Genomic DNA, 18,986 nt, shown 5'->3' with positions numbered 1-18,986 from the left:
ACTCATAAAATATTTACAAGTTTGTCTCACTTCAGACAGATTTCTTCATTATAATGTTTAGAGCTGAAAAAGGTGAAGCAAACAGAACATTAAGCCAATTCTCATTCATCTAAGGATAAGAGTCACAGAATTCCAAGTCCTGAAATTTAACAAGTGTTGCTTGTTAACTTTAAGATCATTGGTGACTAAATAAAAATACCTAAAGACTAAGAGATGCTGAGAGGCTTTTAAAAGGAATTTTAAACTTACCTGTCTTCTCTGGTTTACAAGTATGGCAAAAATAATTAGCAAAGTATTTTGCCTTTTTTCTCCTCAAAATTATGGTGCATTTACACAAAATACTCAAGTCCAGCAGGCACAGAGATTCCTGACAACCTCAACTACACCCAAGTTTTAAAATGTGGAAAGGGCTTTTGGCCAGACAACAATATAACTTTTAAGAGATGTCTTCAACTTCTCTTAATCTGTGAGCTCCTAATGTTCTGAAAATTGAGATTATTGGCAACAGGCTGTTTTTCTTCATTAACTTCGGGAGACACTGAGGAAATATCCCAGAGTTCACAAACTGAAAGCCACTAACTGATGCATGGCTGGACCCAAGGAAGCATCCAAATGAGGGCAGGACTGCTGTAGCTGACATCCAGCTTTTTAGTCTCTGCAGACTCAGTCAAGATTTTTGCCCCTTGAAAATTCTGTTCCTCTTACATGACATCTGCAAGTCAGAAGCTGAAGGATATTTGGAATGCAGCATGTGGGAAGCTCTAAGCATTCCTGTACACTGTGTGATCAGTGTGCAAAAGGGCCAAGTCCATTGGTCTGCAAGATTCTAAAACACATACTACCATAAGAAACAAATTTCCTTCACAATATTTTAAAAGCTTACAATAAATTAGAATTACTTTTACCTGAATGTTTTTACACTAATAATTTCATGGTAAGTCTCCAAAAGGACTTTCCCAAGTAAGAGAGGTCAGCACTTACCAAGAGCACGAAACAGCAATATCAAGCTTATAATTTTCTAAAGCATTAAGACAGTTGTGCCATGTTTACCTGAAAGCCAAACTGCAAAATCAAGTTGAGAAATTCCAGTTGCAGCCAGTTCCAGTGGAAGAAAGTCTAACACAACACAGTATTTGCAAGTGACAGCATGTAAATGGCCTAAATCCAAGATCTCTGCTGTCTATCCATCATCATGTATCCCACAGCACACTTACAAAACCATATGCATTAATTTTTGACTGGCAATGCTCTACTCTGTCCATCAGATAAAATACTTCCCATATCTTCATGTGTATTTTTTACATTGCTCAACAGTAAAGGCATTCCACCCCTGGGGGAAAAAATGGCAAAAAAAAAATGCTGCCAGCAGTTCTCAGGTACGGCTTTGTTCAACTTTACCTGTAGTCTCTTCATTGCCATGAAGTGCCAGTTATTATGTATCACATCTACCTTTTCTATAAAATCCACTGTTTGGACAACTGACAATTACTTTACCAAACAAGAATTCTAGTAACCAGATTAACAACTTCTGGATAATTTTACTATTTTTTTCTCAGAAAAAGAAGAGCTTTCCTAACAATACAGACATTTGTCTTCCTCAAATTTATTCCAATGCTGATGAACGCTCCAGAAAAATAAACACCTCTAAAAATAACAAGCCTTACATATCTACTTTAAAACTATGTACTTTACTTTAGGTTCATGTATTCTACTTTTCTTACCTTGACCATGGAGACTAAGAAAGCTAAAGAAATGGATGTTTCTTTAATAAACTGGGATGGAAGCAGCTATCCCATGAACTGCCATTATTGTTAGCCTGTTTCTGGGGAGCACCCACAAAAGCACATGAGACAAGTTCCTCAGCAGAAAGAAATCATGCCAATACAACTGTTATCAGAAGAGCAGAATTATTTCCTCTAGCGTCAACTCTGTCAAACCTAAACATCTACTGGGCAGGGAAATTTACATGTATCTGGACACCATTTCCTAAAAAAATTGTTTCCAGAACTGCTACACAACACAAGGCCTTTCAAGCCTGCATAAAAAAGTAATCTAATGTTCCATAGCATATTTGGTGGATCTAAGCAGTTACAGGAGCCTTTCTAATTCCACAGTTGCTTTTCATTCTCCTTAAATTACCAAATGTAACAATGTAATTTAAAAAAATGGTTTTTTAATGTAATTTAAAAAAATACTGTTTCTCTTCTACACTGTGTTCATTATCATTTCACCACCCAAAGTTTAGGTTTCTCTCTTTACTTGCTTTACTTTTTCCTATCCAAACAGAGGCACAAAGATAGATTTTCCTGTTTTTTTAGCAATGACACCAATTCTGCCAAAACCTGTTTTCTCTGCTTGCCAGTACACTCACATTTAATTTCAAAAAATTTCGATTTTAAGTGTCACAATCATAAAGTCTTTCCAAAACCGCTCCTCCATAGTTCGCAGCTGTTGTTCCTATTACATCAGTTGAGTTCTTTTCAGTTATCCCTCCTTTTTTCCTTGCAAAGGCACAACGATACTAAAGAGTGATACTAAATACCCAGAGAGCTTATTTAGGAGGAGCAGAGGGGTGAAGAACACCGCGAAAACGCTTCACAGCAGCGCCCAGAAACCACGAGTGCACCGAGACACCACGAAACCGGTTTAATCTACAAGTTTTCAGACGATGCACACCAAAGTTTTAGAGCGAAGCACATAAAACACACCCGCACATAAAACAGCGGCACGGCTGCCGCCCGCCAGCGGGACGCGGGTGTTACCGGGGCAGCGCCGGCCCGCGTGGCCGCTGCCCTGCGGCTCCGCCCGCCCGGGCCCCGCTGCGGCCGCTCATCCCGGCCCCGGGCGCTGCTGCCATGCGAGGCAGCCCCCGCCCAGGCCTGTTGAGCCCCGGGGCCGCCGCCGCCCCAGCCCCGCTCACCTGTGGGCGGCGGGCCCGCCGGCTCCCCCCGCTCCGTCCATCGCGGCCCCGCCGTTGCTATGGGCCCCCGCCGGCCGCTGCCCTTAGCAACGGCGCGCGGCACTGAGGCGCGCCGCCATTGGCCGGGGCCGCGAGCACGCCGCCCGCCGATTGGCCGCGGCAGCGCGCACGCGCGGCAGAACGCAAAGGCCGCCCCCGTGGCTCCGTGCGGGAGGCGCCCGCCGCCTCCGCCGGGAGCGGGGAACATTCCCGGCGGGAACCGCGTGCGGCACCGAGCCCTTGCCGGACACACGTCCCCAGGGAAGACCGCACCAAATGACCCCCCCACCCCCCCTTCCGTCGACCAAGATCCTCCCCCCGCCCGCTCCGGCGTTTGTCGGAGGCGCTGCCAGGCGCAGTAGAGGGCCGGGCTGAAATCAGGTCCCCTCTTAGCCCCCTGAGGGCCATCATCTGTCCGGGCGTGTCCTCGCACGCAGCGAGTCGCTGCTCCCGCCAGGTCAGGTGTGGGGCTGTCCCCTCGGGAGCTCCATGTTTGCCTTGACCAGGATGTCCGCAGCGCTCAGCTTCCCCTGCTCCCGCAGGTACTTCATTATGTGCGGCCGCCGCCGCCAGGTGACCTTCATTCCATACTCGTGCTCGGGAGTATCTGTAACCAGAACTGCCGCCTCCCCTCTCCCACAGGGATCAGTACCAAGTGGCAACGCTTCTTCTGGGTGCCAGGCGTGACTACTCGGTGATAGAGTGTTGCTGCATCTCCCGTTCCTTGGGGAAGGAACCTGTGCAGCCTCTGCATCTGATGGACTAGGGACTTCTTGCTCCACAGGCTGGGGAGCAGGCTCTCCACAGTCCTCTGGACTCTTCACCTGGATGTTGGCATTTGCTGCTGTCCCTTTCTTAGGCTGGTTGGGAGAGCACTGTGCATTCTTTCTCAAGCAATTTGGATCATCCGACGGAGGGACCGCATGTCCTTTTGGATTCTCAAAAGTTAAAGGAGGAAATCTGCAGGCTGCAGCTCCTCGTGCATGAAATGAGCTGTGGTTGGCATCCTGATTATAGGACTTCTGAGGACCACGATGCTTCTTCTGGCGTGCTTTCAACACCAGTGGCTTAGTTGTGTCAAATTGTGGGCACACCTGAAGGGAAAGACATAATAATAAGATAAAACCCCAACCCTTTCCTACAGACAATTCTACTTCCCCACCTTTTCCCAGTGTGTTCATTGAATAATCTGTTCTGCAGCAAAGCAAATGAGTCACTAACAAAGCTGCTATGCATGAGATGCCTCTGAACTTCAACAATATGTTCTGCCACTGTTCTGTGGAAAGTCATTGGGGTGCAAGTGAGCTGATCACTGTCAGCTCACAAAGAACTCAAGATTTGGGTTTTAAAGGAAGTCTAACTGGTGTCTTCTCCTGTAAACCCTGCAGATTTAAGAAAGTTCAGAATGGATCCTTTTTGTTTCTGTGTCTTAGCATAACTCAAATAGATTTAAAGAACTAAATCCTCAGCCATCCCAGAGAAGTAGAGGCTGAACAGGGAGAGCAACACAAAATGACTGAAGAATGCCCACTTAGCTCAATCCCCTTAGATTATGTTAATAGGGTGTTCAAAATCTTCCCCCCAAACATCTCTGTTTCAAAATAGAGTTAATTTGTGTATTGTGGAGGACAAGATCACCCAAAATCCACTTCTACAATCAGCTTCCTATAGAAAAGATGGTCCAAGCTCAACAGTCTATATTTCTTTGAATGATTCTGGACTCATACTCAAACCCTGGAAATCCTTTTATTACAGTGTTCTTTGAATCCTGGTTGTTAACAAAAAAGTCAGACTCTGTTTCAGATTCCAGTTTGCTTTTTCCAAGAGCACACCAAACTGAGTTCTTGCTACAGTAACTACACATCTCCTTCAGCATTCCTGAGTCACTGTATAGTTCCTAAAAACACTGAGTGCAATTTAACCAAGGATGGTGATTGTCTGATGTACAGCTGAACTGTTTGAATCCAAAGCCATTGTGCAGGAAAAGAGAAATGATTCTGTAGTAATTGTATACTGACACATACTTAAAATAGTCCCTGATTTTAAGTATATGCCTTCCTGGCTTCAGAGAACATGTAGGGAAGGTTTTACCTATGCAGGAACCTAGAAGTGGAAAAGGTGTGAAAAACTTAGATAATGCCAGAAAGAGAGGAGCAGAAAATCAGTTTCCATTGAAACAATTTGACAGACACTCTGCAGTGTCTGTCAAATTGTCAGAAGTTACAAACCTACCACATTTTCCAAACTGAAAAATATTTAACAGTTTCAGTACCAATAGCTTCAAACAAATTTTAGAATACTTGTGTTTTAGGAATCAAAGAGCAACCAGAGTGGATGTTTCCACCTCTTCCAAACAAAATGAGTGCTTATTCACAACAGTTATTTTACTTAGTGATTCACAAACTGAAGAGCTAACTGCCTCAAGCAGATAGAAAAAAAAATTTAAAGAGGAAAAAATTGAAGATGTCCTACTTCAAGGTTAAGGCATCACAAAAATACAGAGGAATGTTTCATGCAGGTCTGAAACCACACTTCCTGAGCTTGCTTTGTGAAGAGCAGAGCCAAGCAGCAGTAATGTTTAAACAGAGCTCCCCTAAGTGATGACTACTGTTGCATAGGAACAGTCTGTCTTTGCTGCAGCTGTTTGCTTTAAAAAAAATAAATCTTTACATTACATGACACAAGGAGTATTTTAGGACATGGCAAACAGTCCCAAGATAATGAACCTATCAGAAGATTGGTATGGAGAGAAACTACTCAAAACACAGAAATGGAAAGAGGGCAGGTTCTGAAGTGAAAACCTATGTTCTCTAAATTTAGCAGTGTCAGATTTAAACAATACACCCAATACTTTAACGTGTAGCGTTTAGAGTTCAGCAGTTATTTCAAACAGCAAGCCAATAAGAAAAATCTCCCCTAATGTTCATTTTGTGCAGGGTTTTTGGTTGCCAAGGAAAACAGTGTTTTCCTGATAGGAATAATTTTTCTAGAAGACAAATACTCATTAATCAGTAAACACTGCACACAGTTTATGTCTTCAACTAACCAAGACCTTAGTGCTTATTCTTGGAATGTAAAGCAACTCAAGCACTTATTTATGCTTTAGACTGATAGAGGGAATTCAGGTCTGGGCTAATAATTTTCCAGATCCAAAACAGATAACTTTCTGTTAAGACACACAGGAGCAACTGGAAAACTGTTGCTGTGGGACACAGGAGGAAAGATAATTTATACCAACCCAGGCAGCAGAGGTGTTCAGGTCCACACGTTTTGTAGGCACGCGTCTGGGATTCTCAGCCAAATGCAGTGGAGCTTCATAGCAATGGATGGGCCCTGCCCATGGCTGCTCAAGGAAAACCAGCTCTGCCTTCCTGGCCTTGTGGGTACACTTCTTCTTTGGAGGCATCAAAAGGTGTGGTAAAACTGCTTAGAAACCTCATGATGCTTGTTGGAGCCAATTGAAGAAAGAAGGAAGCACCCCGAGGAGATGCTAAAGTGCTCTTGAATCTGTAGAAGGCAAATAAATGGATTTGAAGAAAGACTTGTTTGGAAACCTCAGATGCAGTTTTTAACAAAAGCAAAACATTTATGCAACAGCACAGCGTACACATCTCAAGGCAGACTTGTTCCCAACAGTAGTTCTTGAACCTTTTGTCAGTTTTCAGGTGGATTTAGAAATGCACTGCAGGAATGGGAGCAGATGACCTACTGATCCAGCCATGTCAAATCAGCTATGAAAAGAAAAACCCAAAAACCTTATTTTCATTTTTTCAATTCAATCTTGCTTGTAATGCTAAGGGCTAAGATAATCATAACTCTTTCCCTTTCTGGTTGCCAACTATCTGTACATTTTAACTTCAAGAGACTAAGTTTGTTGTTTTTCTTTTTTACAAAACACAGTTGACATCTCCCTCCTGTATTCTACACATCTTGCATGATTTGTTTGCTTTGCCTAATGAATGAGTTTGAACTGAAGTAACATTGTATTTCATTTTCTGTTGGAAAACACATCACAGAATCAATTAGGTTGAAAGACCTCTCAGATCATCAAATCCACCTTTAGCTGGACACCACCATGACAACTAGACCATGGCACTAAGTGCTACACTTTAGGGACAGTGACTCCACCTCCCTGGGGAGCCCATTCCAATGTCTAATCACCTTTCCTGTGAAGAACTTCTTCCTAATGCCCAACTTAAGCTTCCCCTGGTGCAGCTTAGGATGATTTTCTCTTGTTCCATCACGGGTGTCTGGGAGGAAAGGCCAATCCCCATCTGGCCACAGCCTCCTCTCAGGCAGCTGTAGAGAGCAATAAGGTGCCCCTGAGCCTCCTTTTCTCCAGGCCGAACACCCCCAGCTGCTCCTCATGGGACTTGTGCTCCAGACCAGCTCTGCTGTCCTTCTCAGGACCCACTCCAGCACCTGACTGTCGTTCCTGATGTGAGGGGCCCGGAACAGGACACGGCACGGTGAGTGCCCCAGCAGTGCGGAGGAGAGAGGAACAATCCCTGTCCGGTCCCGCTGCCACGCTATTGCTGATACAGGCCATGTGCCCCCGGCCTTCTTGGCCACAGCTGGCTCGTACTCGCCCAGCCTGACTTACCGTAGATCAGCACGCACAAGGAAACTTGATAACATTTCCTGAGCAATGTATGAGATTGCAACAGCCTGACCGCTTACCGAAGTGCGGCGTGCTCAGGGGGTGCTGCGGGCCCCGCCAGCCCGCTGCAGCCGTGACACACTCGTTAAACAGTAATACCCCGCAGCTCTTCACCGGGAGTCAGCGCGCTGCCGGCGGCCCGGCGGGGCTCCCAGCCGAGGGCAGCATGGTTGAAGGAAGCTGCCGGCACTACCCCAGCCGGGTCCGCAGCGGCCGGCCGGGGACAGGGCCGAGCTGGACAACGCGATCGATGCGGCAGCGGCGGCGGCCCGGGCTCTGTCCCGCCCGCACATCCGTATCCCCCGCCGCCGCCGCCGATTGGCCCGGCCCGCCGCGGCCACGCCCCCTGCGCGCCGATTGGCCCGGCCCGGCCGGCCCCGCCCCCGCCGCCGCTCACTGGCGCAGGCCGGCACGTGACAGGGCCAGCGCCGCGCCGGGCGCCAAATTCAAACCGAGGCCGCGCCGGGAGCGCCGGGGCCGCCGCCACAGCCCTGCATCGGCCCTGCCCCGGCCCGGCAGCTGGTGAGTCCCGACCGCAGCCCGCCGCCATCCTCCGGGGACCCTGGCAAGGGTCGGCACCCCTCGGCGGGCCGCGCTAAGGCCACCGCGCGGGCGGGAGAGGGCAGCCTGGGCCCGGCCGGGGCGGCAGGCCCCGCGGGAGCAGGTAAACCCGCTGGCCGGGGCGGCAGCGCAGGGGCTGCAGCGGGGGAAGCAGGAGCTGGGAGCGCTTTGGCGCTGCCCTCCGTCCGCCCTCGGGCAGCGCGCACACAGCGGTGCCCCGGGCCCCTGCGGGGGTAGCAGATCGGGGCCTCCCTGGGAAGTGACGCGCTCCTGTTCCTGCTCGCGGGAACGCAGCCTGCGGGAGGCTGGCGCAGGGCTCTTCCTTCGGCGCTGCCTCTCCTTAAGGGGGTGGAGCAGATCGCAGAGGGCCATGCTTGTGCCGGCTGCCAGAACCCGCGTGGAATGATCGCCGGGCTGGCTGCTCCCTGTGCGCAGGGCATCAGCTCAGCTTAGCTTCTTATCTGCTGGACTCTGCTTTGTATCAATGTGGGGGATTCGTACTGAGAATTTGCTCGTTTACCTGCTGACCCCGTCGAATCTACCAATGCAAAAGGCCTCTTTTTTCTTGTCATTTGTTTCTATTCTGCTTGCCATCTCTAATGATAAACAATAAGTACCATTTATATGTTGTTCAGGTATAGTTTGCAGAAAAGCACAGACTGTACCGAATTCCTGATGGCATTATTAGCAGTATTCTCACAGCAACTTACCCTGGAAGCAGTATCTCTGAATTTTATTTCCTCTGCTTCCAGCTTTATAGTCTAAACCACCTCTTATCCAAAAGTTTGGCATCTAAATTGTGATCAATCTAAATTGCTGATCAATGATGAATTTACGTGGTTCTGAATAAATCTATGAAATTAATTAGCAGCACATTTACTTGGTGTCTATCTTTAAGCATCTTACTTTTGCTGCATTTATTGTGTGCATACCTTACACATTTATTCTGTGCCTTTGTAGTGTTCAGGGTAATCTCTGCTTCCCAGGTCTTAAACTATCTGCAAGTTCCCTTTTCATGCAGGTTGTGTAATCTGCTGCTCAGAGCAATCAACTGTAAGGATCAACACTGCTATTTCTATATTCTACCTCCCCTCCAGCTTGCTGGCTGACGCTGGTCACATTATAGCTAAGTCTTTCTGTAAAGCACATACACACTTTGCTCATTATAATGTACTTTGTGATGCAAGTTATCTACTCTGCACATCTCTCTCCCATCCTGCTTACACAACGTGTGGGTTAGGGAGGTACAGAATGATTTTTTTAATAGCCTTATCAGCCTTACTAAATGCTTTCAATTTTAATTTCCCTTTTGTGTTTCTAGCTTTGTAGCAACTGCTGAGAATGTGTGCTCTGTGGGAGGTCTTGAGATGATTTGCTGCAGCCTTTATGTTGTACCTTTTGTTTTGCAGGATTTGTTCCTCTCCCTTTCAATGGAGAGTGACAGTATAGACCAATAATGAGGACCAGCCCTCGCAGGCCCTTAATTCTCAAAAGACGAAAACTGACCCTCCCACAGAACGATGAATCCAGTACTTCAGCGAGAGATGAGAACAGAGGTCAGGAGCCAGAAAAGGCTCCTAAGCAGGAGCACAGACAGGAAGACCAGCACAGCAGACAACCCAGAGACAAAAGGGACTGTGGCCTGCAGAAATTCCCAGCAGGAATAAAGATAATTGACCACCCTACAATGCCCAACACCCAGGTGGTGGCCATTCCTACAAATGCTGATATCCAGAGCATCATAGAGGCATTGACAGCAAAAGGAAAAGAGTGTGGCAACAATGGACCCAACAAGTTCATTCTCATTAGCAGTGGGGGCACATCCCGCTCAGCTGGTCCAGCACCATCGCAGCACCTCCCCTCAGAGAAGAAAGCCAGTGCAGCCATCAAGGCTGCAGTTAGCCAAGAAAGAGAGAAGAATGTTGCACAGACACCTGGTCTTGCAGGCAGTACAGCGCTCTGGCATTCAGGAGTTGATCCTGTGGTTGGACAGGAGCAGGAGACCAACAGTATGTAGCCTTTACCTGTTTTTTTTGCCTTGGCAGACGAAGAGATGTGAAATGGGCCAAGGAGTGCAGCACTTCCATCTTGGTTTGCAGTAATTATTATTTTGTTAATTACAAAATACCTGTGGATTGGATTCTAATAATCTACATAGCTTTGCATATGTAGTGAAATCTGAAGGATTACAGTGGACATTTTTTGGGTGGAAGACATCTGAGCTTCTGACTTAAGTTTTGTGCTTTCTATTTCTTGAAGTACTAGATCAACATTGTCCTGTTTCGGTTGACAGTAGTCTGGTTTAAGTGTTCTTTAGGCTGTAGCTCTTTTCAGAAATTGGTCAACTACACATGAAATCAGGAATTCGAGGTGAATTCCTTCCACAATATTAGAGTTGCAATACCATCTTTTACAGTGTGACTGGTGCCTTCCTTTTGACAGCTGAGATGAGGGCGTAGCTGGGTTACTTGTGGGAAAGCAGGGTTATGACGAGGGGAAGGCTGTAGCCTACCTGGGCTTGAGTAAAGCCTTTGGCACTGTCTCCCACAGCATAATTCTGGAAAAGCTGGCAGCCCCTGGCTTGGTCAGGTTCACTCTTCACTGGGTTAAAACTGGCTGGATGTCTGGGCCCAGAGAGTGGTGCTCAACAGTGCTGCATTTGACTGGTGACCAGTCTCTGGTGGGGTTCCCCAGGGCTGGGGCCAGTCCTGTTCCCTCTGGATATCAGTGATCTGGATCAGGGGGTCGAGGGCATCCTCAGTAAATTCACAGATGACACTGAGCTGGGTGGGAGTGTGGATCTGCTGGAGGGCAGGAGGGCTCTGCAGAGGGACCTGGACCGGCTGGATCCATGGGTCAAGGCCAATTGCGTGACGTTCAATAAGACCAGGTACCAGGTCCTGCAGTTGCATTGCAACAACCCCAGGCAGTGTTACAAGCTGGGGGAAGAGTGTCTGGAAAACTGCCCAGCAGGAAAAGACCTGGGGGTACTGGTCGACAGCAGCTGAACATGAGCCAGCTGTGCACAGGTGGCCAAGAAGGCCAATGGCACCTGGCCTGTACCAGCAATAGTGTGTCCAGCAGGACCAGGGCAGAGATTGTCCCCCTGTACTTGGCACTGGTGAGGCCACACCTTGAGTTCTGTTTTCAGTTTTGGGTCACTCATGTCAGGAAAGACATGGAGGTGCTGGAGCAAGTCCAGAGAAGGACAACAGAGCTGGTGAAAGGTCTGGAGCACAGGTCTGATGAGGAAGAGCTGAGGGTGCTGGGGGTGTTCAGCCTGGAGAAAAGGAGGCTCAGGGGGACCTTATCATCCTCTACCACTGCCTGAAAGGAGGCTGTAGAGCAGTGGGGGTTGCCTTCTTCTCCTAGACCACAAATGACAGGACAAAAGGGCAAAGCCTTAAGCTGTGCCAAGGAAAGTTCAGATTGGACATCCTGAAGAATTTCTTCCCTGAAAGGGTTGTCAAGCATTGGAACAGACTGTGCAGGGAGGTTTGGAGTCACCATCCCTAGAGGTGTTCAAGAAACAACTGGATGCTGCAGTCAGTGCCATGGTCTTGTTGATAAGGTGGTGTTTGGTCACAGGTTGGACTTGATGGTCTTGGAGGACTCTTTCAACCTAAATTATTGTGTGATTGTTACGTGGGCTTGTTATCCCAACAGGCAGTGGCGAGACAATGAGCTCTGTGTTGGACAACAGCCTCACCAACATCCAGTGGCTGGGGAAGATGAGATCCGATGGGCTAAATCCCTCTTCTGTGAAGGAGGACACAGAGAAAGAGAATCAGGTGCCTCTGCGGGAAAGAGTCAAGGTAAGTAGGAGAATACAAGAGCATGTGCTAAAGCTTTTGGTAAGGCAGTAATCTACATGGATCAGAATACTTGCAGGAATTAAGCATTGCTATCTCTAAGTAACCTGAGTTTGACCTTTACTGACATGAATAGCAGAACCCAGAGGATCCAGGGCTGTTCCACGGGCCTTCTTGTCAGCTTCATGAACATTCATGTATCACCCCTTCTGTCTTTCAGACCGAAGAGGAAGCTGCTGCTGCTGTTCCTACTGCTGCTGAGTCCTCCTCATGGCAGGATTCGGTGTCAGAACGACCTCCTTACTCCTACATGGCCATGATCCAGTTTGCCATCAACAGCACGGAGAAGAAGCGCATGACCCTGAAGGACATCTATACCTGGATTGAGGATCATTTCCCTTATTTTAAACATGTAGCTAAGCCAGGTTGGAAGGTAACAAGCAGGCCCTCAAGTTGCTGTGGGTGATGTTACATGCCTTCTGGATCAAAATGAAAAGTTGTCCCCCAGCCTGCAAAGCAAGATGGAAGCTCATTTAAACATTCCACCCCAAATACACTCTCACTCCAGATGTTCACTGTACCACTTCTTGTATCTCTTGCCTCATGCTACTTAAACAAGATGATGGGATGTTTGATCACTGGAGTGAGAATAGGGATCTCAAGAGTAGATAGAATAAGAGACTGAAGACAGGGTTGGCTGGGTATGCTGTGAACATGAAAGTTTGGTGTTGTCTGCACTTTGGAATGTAATCCCTCTGCTGGGGGGTTTGAGGTAGGCCTTGCTGTGCTGATAACAAAACTACTGCTTTTCAACCTCCCCCTCTCTCCTTTCTCCACAGAACTCCATCCGGCACAACCTGTCCCTTCATGATATGTTTGTCCGTGAGACATCTGCTAATGGTAAAATCTCCTTCTGGACTATTCACCCTGATGCAAACCGCTGCCTAACATTGGACCAGGTATTTAAGGTGAGTTGCCTCATGCAAAGAAAATAGGACAGGCTATCCAGTTTCTAAATGCCACAATAGCCTGATGCACGTTATTTTAATTGTAAGGTCAAGCTGCTTTGACATCAGCCTCTTTGTAGAAGCTGGATTCAGTCACTTGACTTAACAAATAGACAAGCTCTGCATTTGAAAGAAAAGGTGCTGTGGCTGTGCTTTTGATCTGGAGCTTCTGTGGGATGTGTTTATTCTTCATGTGCTGTGCCAAATATAATAGTCAGGTCGTTCAACTTCTTACCATGGGCCTGATTTAAATTGCTAATGAGAAGATTTCCGCTGAGGCCAACCAGGTGTTCCTATGCTGTTTGATAAGTCAGTCACAGGATGGAAGTGTCCTAGCCCGAATAGATATTTTAGGAGGATTTTGTTAGGGGAATAGAGCTTTGGAGACTAGTATAGGTGTGTTACACTCTTGTATTTTCTGCAGTGGGTGGGTAGAATTAACTTTTGTTTGATCAGATTGTACCGGTTTAAAATGTCCCATTTGTCTCCCTCGTTGGTTGATAACTTCATCTTAAATTTTTTTCCTGCTCAATACCTTCTGCCACCAGCCGCTGGACTTGGGGTCGCCAACATCGCCTGAGTACTCTGAATCAGTAAGAATTACCATCTGGCTTGGGGCTTGATCTTCCATTCTCTTCTTGCCAGTCACTGAAGGAAGGGACAACAGGCTTGGGGAGGGGACTGGGTCACTGCTGCATCCACTCATACAGCTCCATGCTTACCCTTTGTGGGGAGAGGAGTCTAGCCAATGTTTGACTGCCTTCAGGTGGTACAGTCTCTCGAGCTGGTAAAGCTGGACAGCTTTGAGCAACTTGGAAGTCTACTGCTGCAGTAGGCTGCAATGGACACCAGTAGGCTTCAGTGAACAAACCCAAATAGATTTCTGGTAAAATCATCTCCATGGCAACAGTTCCAATATGTTCTGGAGCTCAAATCCAGAGAGAATAGGATCTCTCTGTGTTCTTTTTTCATTTTGGAATCCACTGCATTGTGAGTGACTCTTGGAAGGAGGAATCTGCTTGCTGTTGCTCTCTCATTCACCTGTTTTAACAGTGAAGAATTTGTAAACATCCAGTCAAACACTTTTCTGTCACGGCTACAACCTTGGCCTTCTTTCCATCTGCTCAGAATTCTGATCCCATTGTTGCCTCTGCTATTCCATTTGAGCACCTATCTGGTCTATGGTTTGTATGGACATCCAATATACAATAAAGCCATCCTATTAATTGTTCCTCGGGCTCTGAGGGTGCCGAAACCAGCTCACTTCTGCAGTAGAGGGTGCAGCTGGAGCAGCTCTGTCATGTTGTCTCTTTTCCTGCACAGCTTTTGGTGGGCAGCTGGCTTTGGGAGGGCATGGCTGCAAAGCAGCAAGTGGCACAGACCTAGAGCCAGCCTGAGTGCTGGGTGCTAACAGCTGCTCTCTTTGCATTAGTCTAGCACAGAGCTCTGGTTTCACAGTTCTCAGTGAGGCAGCAGAATAAATGTGGATTCTTTTCTTTTAATCTCTCTCTTTTCTCCTTCTCCTCTTACTTATCTCACAATGACTGCAGCAACAAAAGAATCGTCTTCCAGATCCTCTGAAGAACATGGGAAGCAAAACTGAACCCCAGAATTCACGTAAGTGTCCCCAGCAGTCTAGGCCAAAGAGAATCAATCCAATAAATCTGGGGCATTCCCCCAGATTTCTTTAGGAATACAAGTGGAGTGTGTTATCCCTGTTTGCCAGCTTTTATGCTCCTTACTGCCAGGTTTGAAATAGAAAGCAGTGGTGTTGTGTCTGAAGGGATGTGATGGTGAGATGGTGGGCATTGGGCACTCAAATGGGATGAGAGCCCAAACTTGAGGGGTAGGATCTGCATGAAAGGTTATTTTCTTGTCCATGAGGCTTCTGGCTTAGTATTTGTATCTTTAAAATTAGCAGAGAAGGCAAGTGATCTGATCAAATGTTTCTTTTGGGATGTCTAGAAGGACTCTCTGTAAGGTGCCTGGGTTTCAAGAGGTAGCAGTGGAGAGCAGGCAAAAGTGAGTCCCTTCTTTTCCCTTCCAGGCCGAAAGATGAAGCCTTTGCTTCCTCGTGTCAACTCATACCTGGTTCCAATCCAGTTTCCTTTGAGTCAGCCTCTTGTCTTGCAGCCTTCTGTGAAGGTTCCTCTGTCCATGGCACAGGGAGCATCCCTTAACAGCTCGGAGACTTTGCAGAGCAATAAGCGTGTGTGCATTACTCCAAAGGTTGGTCTCTTGCTTTTCAAGGAGTTTTCAGGGGGGTTAGTGTGGGGGTTTTTTTTTTCCTGTTTTTTTTTCTTTTTTTTTTAAGGGGTGCCAGCAGGGGGCTAAGGAAGGTGTGGGGATTATTTTTTTAATAAGGGGTGAGTTTGTTTGGATTTTTTGCTTATTTTTTTTTTATATCTCTTGCCTTCAATGAACCTTTTCTTCATATGGTTCCTTTGTGCATCTTTACTTAGGTGCTCTAAAACTCCAAGCTCCTATCAAGGAACTAACTAGTGATAATACTTGCTATCCTTTACTGTCTCTAGGCTGACTACTACCTGCTAGTTTATTTGCTCCAAGGATGTTTCTCTAATTCACTAGAGGAAGGGGCTCTATGGCTTGGTCAAGACAATTTTTCTTTACTGCCGGGATGTGAAGAAAGAAGAATGGGAGGAATGGCTTTGTTCTGATCCTAAAACATTCATATTTTTGATAGCTCTATAGACAAGTAACAATGAGGAGCTTCTGAATGGGTATTTATTTCATGGAGTCTCTTCCCAGAGGATTTCCGTATCTGCTGTTTGCTAATTCTGTGGAGTTGACAGTTATTCTGGGCTCAAAAAAACCAGCTATTAAACAGATCTTTTTCTTGGCATTCACTGACTGCTCTTGAATAATTAGACATTGTAAAGCTTTAGCTTCTTCCATCCTGTCTAACCATAATCCTATTTTCCTTTGTATGCCTGCTGCTTTATGTTCTCTCCAGCTATGATTTATCTTTCTCCTGTGCTCTTTTTCTTTTGATAACCTCATTTTTTTTCTTCCTTTTCCTTGGTTTCTGGGAAGGCTGTCCTCATTCATTTTGTTATTCCCATTTAGATAATGTAAGAAAAAATCAAAGGGGTTATATTTTTTCCAGAAATATTCAGCTCTCCTTCTGCCTGTACTCTCAGAAGTTCCTCAGAGCAGGAGTGCTCTGAAGGGTATGATTTTGTCACTTAGCTAGAATCCTTCCCATGTGATCCTTAGGCTTCTTTCTATCAACTTCACAGAGATCAATCTCAGCCTGTTATAATTACTGCTTTCTGAATATCTTTCTCTTACCTTCTCTGCTGACCTTAAATGCCAGTCTTTTTCTTTTCTTTCCCCTGTTATTTGGATTTTTGGGTAGCTGAGATCCTTGCTCACTGACTGCATGTCACCTGTGTTTCACTGTAGATGTCACTGTCTGCAGAAGAGTCTCCCTGTTTACCCCCAGCTGCTGTCAAGGAGGAAGCTCAATGTGATGCAGGTTTATTCTCCCCAACCCACTCCATACAGGAGAACACCTCCCAGCCTGGTGAGGAGTTGTCTTCTTTCCCAGAAGGTGCCTGTGTGAAGGAGGAAGAAGGCTCTCAGCTGGATCCCTGGCTGTCCCCATTTGCCTCAAGTGTAACAGTCAAGGAAGAGCCAAGCTTGTTCTTCCCAGACTCATCCACAAAGGAGAGGAAACAGTTCACCGCGCTCAAGTCCCCACCTAAGGCAGTTTCTGACTCTTTGGTTATAAAGAGGAGGGAAAGGCGGGAAGCGGGCAGGTCCAGAAGGAAGCAACGCCTAGCACTGCCTTGTTCAGAAGAGCCTGTCCTTGTTCTGCCAGAAAGCAGCGGCTTGGACCCTTTCCGGTTAGGGGCAGAGTGTCCCTTCCCCCAGGAAAACCAGCCCCTTGAGAGCATATCACAGCTCAGCTGCTCACAGGGAGAAGAGGGGGCCTTTAAAACGCCAGTCAAAGACGCCTTCGTCAAATTGCCCGTTTCTTCCACTCCCAGCAAAGTCTCAGCCACTACCACCCCTTCACTAGAGGCCCTTGATCCCTGGAAGTCTGCTTCCTTAGCCAAAGGAAGTCATGAGCTGGACTTCAGTCCAGTGAAAACCCTTCAGTTGCCATTCACACCCCTCCAGGACAACCAGGACTTGCTGGGTTTTAATAGCACACCCCTTAAAAACCCTCTCTTTGATTCTCCTCGAGAACTGCTCAATACAGAATCCAGTGACATGGTCCTCGTGCCCCTCACGAGCTCTCCAGCGTTTATTCGTGACACTTCCAAGCAATCCTCTGTTGAACTGACAGCCTCTGGCTTCACTGAAAACAGGTCACTCATGGAGGGCCTTATCCTGGACACCATGAATGACAGCCTCAGCAAAATCCTTCTGGATATCAGCTTTCCTGGTCTTGAGGATGAAAATTTAGGAACAGATATTAGTTGGTCTCAGCTCATACCTGAACTGAAGTGAACTGGCCTGAGGATTTGACTTGTTCTGATGTTAGAGAAAGAACTCCACTCTTCTGAGATTCATTCATGTAATCCAAGACAACTGCTTTTGACTAGTTCCCACATCCATGGGAGCAGAGAGCATTGGCTCCTGCTAAGCTGGGAAACAGTCCCATCAGCTGCTATGGGCTTGCTTTCAAGATGCTGTAGACTTTGAGTGGAATAAGATGATAGAATTTCTCTGGCTTGTGCTAGAGATAGCCTCTCTCCAGGAATTCTTATCATGAGAACATCTAGGTAGGCCCTGAATGGCGTTTGCTATTCAAGGTATCAGAGGAAACAATAGTACAATAGGAAAGAGCCCGGGAACCTCCTCCTAGCTCTGTCCTAATATCCCTTTACTTTGTATCCCCTATTACTTAGTATCTTCTGTCTAGTTTTAATGGCTGTAAATACTGTACATTCCTTTAATTAGCCCTTAATTATAATAATAATAATAATAATTTTATTATTGTAGGGTTATGGGAATATTTGGCCTGGTAAGGGTTTGACCTAGAGTGTGTTGTCCATATGTTCATATCTCTTATATTCTTCTACCCTAGCTGAAAGCCCAATTATTTTATTTTTTTTTTAACTTCAAAAATACATTGGTCTAGGTTGTCCTAAAGGTGGCTGGGACAAAGATCTGAAAAATTGTTTATATGTGACCCAAGTCAAACTGAAACAGGTTATCTGGATTGCAGCATAAAATCTTGGTTTGGATTCCTTTTCCCAGGCTGGAATGGAGAAGGGCATGGATCAAGCCATATAGCTCTTCTGATTCCAGAGGTCTATTACATACCTAGAGGACTAGGTAGAGACACTTGCAGTCAGATGGACCTCTATTGAATGGTTAAAGCTGCCCTCATTACAGTCAGCAGTTCAAAATATAAAAGGGAATATAAAATTTATTATATTCCCTTTAAATATCATCAAGGGAATGCTGATATTTCCACTAAAAATTCACTTCTAGAAACACAAGGTATGTATTGCTTGGTGCAATAGAACAACTCCTCGTTCTCTAGAACTTAAGTCATGGAAGAAATTGCCATGGCAAAGATCTGATCCTTCTGCTTGCAGACAAATGACGACTCCTGTATCCAAATACTCAATAAAGCTTCTGTGGGAACACAGCTGAGTGTTATCTGTACCACCCCTAGCAGCCTGCTGAGATTGGCCAATGGCACGAGCAATCCCTTCTTCTTATCTCACGTCTGTGTGTTTTGTGATCACTGAGTGAGTGACCATTTGGATGTTTTCAGGCCTTTTTGGCCAAACCACATTGGGTTTAGTTAACCCACTGCTTCATAAAACACACTTTTTCCTGCTGCTTATGGGTAAATCCTGACTGAGTCAGAAGCATACAAACATCACAACAGCACCAGCAGACTAATCTCTTTATCTTCTAAATGCAAAACAAATATTTCTTGAAAGTATTTCTACCTTCCCCTATAAACATAAAGCCAGTTTTAGATGTGTGTGGTTTTCAGA

The 18,986-nt window shown here is 46.3% G+C and overlaps 3 protein-coding genes across 3 annotated transcripts in view; 1 reads left to right on the top strand and 2 right to left on the bottom strand.

Moving 5' to 3' along the window:
• The window catches only part of TULP3 (TUB like protein 3), a 32,256-nt gene extending 29,276 nt beyond the window's left edge, over window positions 1-2,980 (bottom strand). The window contains exon 1 of the mRNA XM_054269747.1: window positions 2,921-2,980. Within this exon, the coding sequence (XP_054125722.1) occupies window positions 2,921-2,961 (41 nt within the window). The 5' untranslated portion in view covers window positions 2,962-2,980. The remainder of the gene's footprint in view (window positions 1-2,920) is intronic.
• Window positions 2,981-3,378: 398 nt separating this feature from the next.
• Window positions 3,379-6,394, bottom strand: RHNO1 (RAD9-HUS1-RAD1 interacting nuclear orphan 1). Its single transcript, XM_054270058.1, has 2 exons — window positions 6,198-6,394; window positions 3,379-4,053 (listed from the first exon to the last, which is right to left on the bottom strand). Exons 1-2 carry the CDS (start codon window positions 6,363-6,365, stop codon window positions 3,418-3,420), a joined length of 804 nt encoding a protein of 267 aa, XP_054126033.1. The 5' UTR covers window positions 6,366-6,394; the 3' UTR covers window positions 3,379-3,417.
• Window positions 6,395-9,636: 3,242 nt separating this feature from the next.
• Window positions 9,637-17,478, top strand: FOXM1 (forkhead box M1). The gene is made up of 8 exons (XM_054269924.1): window positions 9,637-10,189; window positions 11,847-11,995; window positions 12,213-12,425; window positions 12,832-12,960; window positions 13,548-13,592; window positions 14,550-14,616; window positions 15,047-15,228; window positions 16,426-17,478. The coding sequence occupies exons 1-8, from the start codon at window positions 9,637-9,639 to the stop codon at window positions 17,476-17,478; spliced, it is 2,391 nt and encodes a 796-aa protein (XP_054125899.1).
• The last annotated feature ends 1,508 nt before the right edge of the window (window positions 17,479-18,986 follow it).

This window comes from Melozone crissalis, unplaced genomic scaffold, assembly GCF_028551555.1.
Source record: "Melozone crissalis strain CALT ecotype California unplaced genomic scaffold, PUWL_Pcris_2 ptg000008l_1, whole genome shotgun sequence".
NCBI classification, from domain to species: Eukaryota; Metazoa; Chordata; class Aves; order Passeriformes; family Passerellidae; genus Melozone; species Melozone crissalis.
Note: the sequence above shows the minus strand (reverse complement) of the source record. Positions and strands in the feature narration are given on the sequence as shown.

What these genes read in the sequence shown, in the direction of transcription:
- RHNO1 (XM_054270058.1), bottom strand. Translation starts at nt 6,365, where the DNA reads ATGCCTCCAAAGAAGAAGTGTACCCACAAGGCCAGGAAGGCAGAGCTG. An exon ending in TGAACACCTCTGCTGCCTGG is followed by an intron (nt 4,054 to 6,197) that starts GTTGGTATAAAT and finishes CTTTCCCTTCAG; the next exon opens with GTGTGCCCACAATTTGACAC.
- FOXM1 (XM_054269924.1), top strand. Translation starts at nt 9,637, where the DNA reads ATGAGGACCAGCCCTCGCAGGCCCTTAATTCTCAAAAGACGAAAACTG. An exon ending in TAGCTAAGCCAGGTTGGAAG is followed by an intron (nt 12,426 to 12,831) that starts GTAACAAGCAGG and finishes CTTTCTCCACAG; the next exon opens with AACTCCATCCGGCACAACCT. An exon ending in GTGTGTGCATTACTCCAAAG is followed by an intron (nt 15,229 to 16,425) that starts GTTGGTCTCTTG and finishes GTTTCACTGTAG; the next exon opens with ATGTCACTGTCTGCAGAAGA.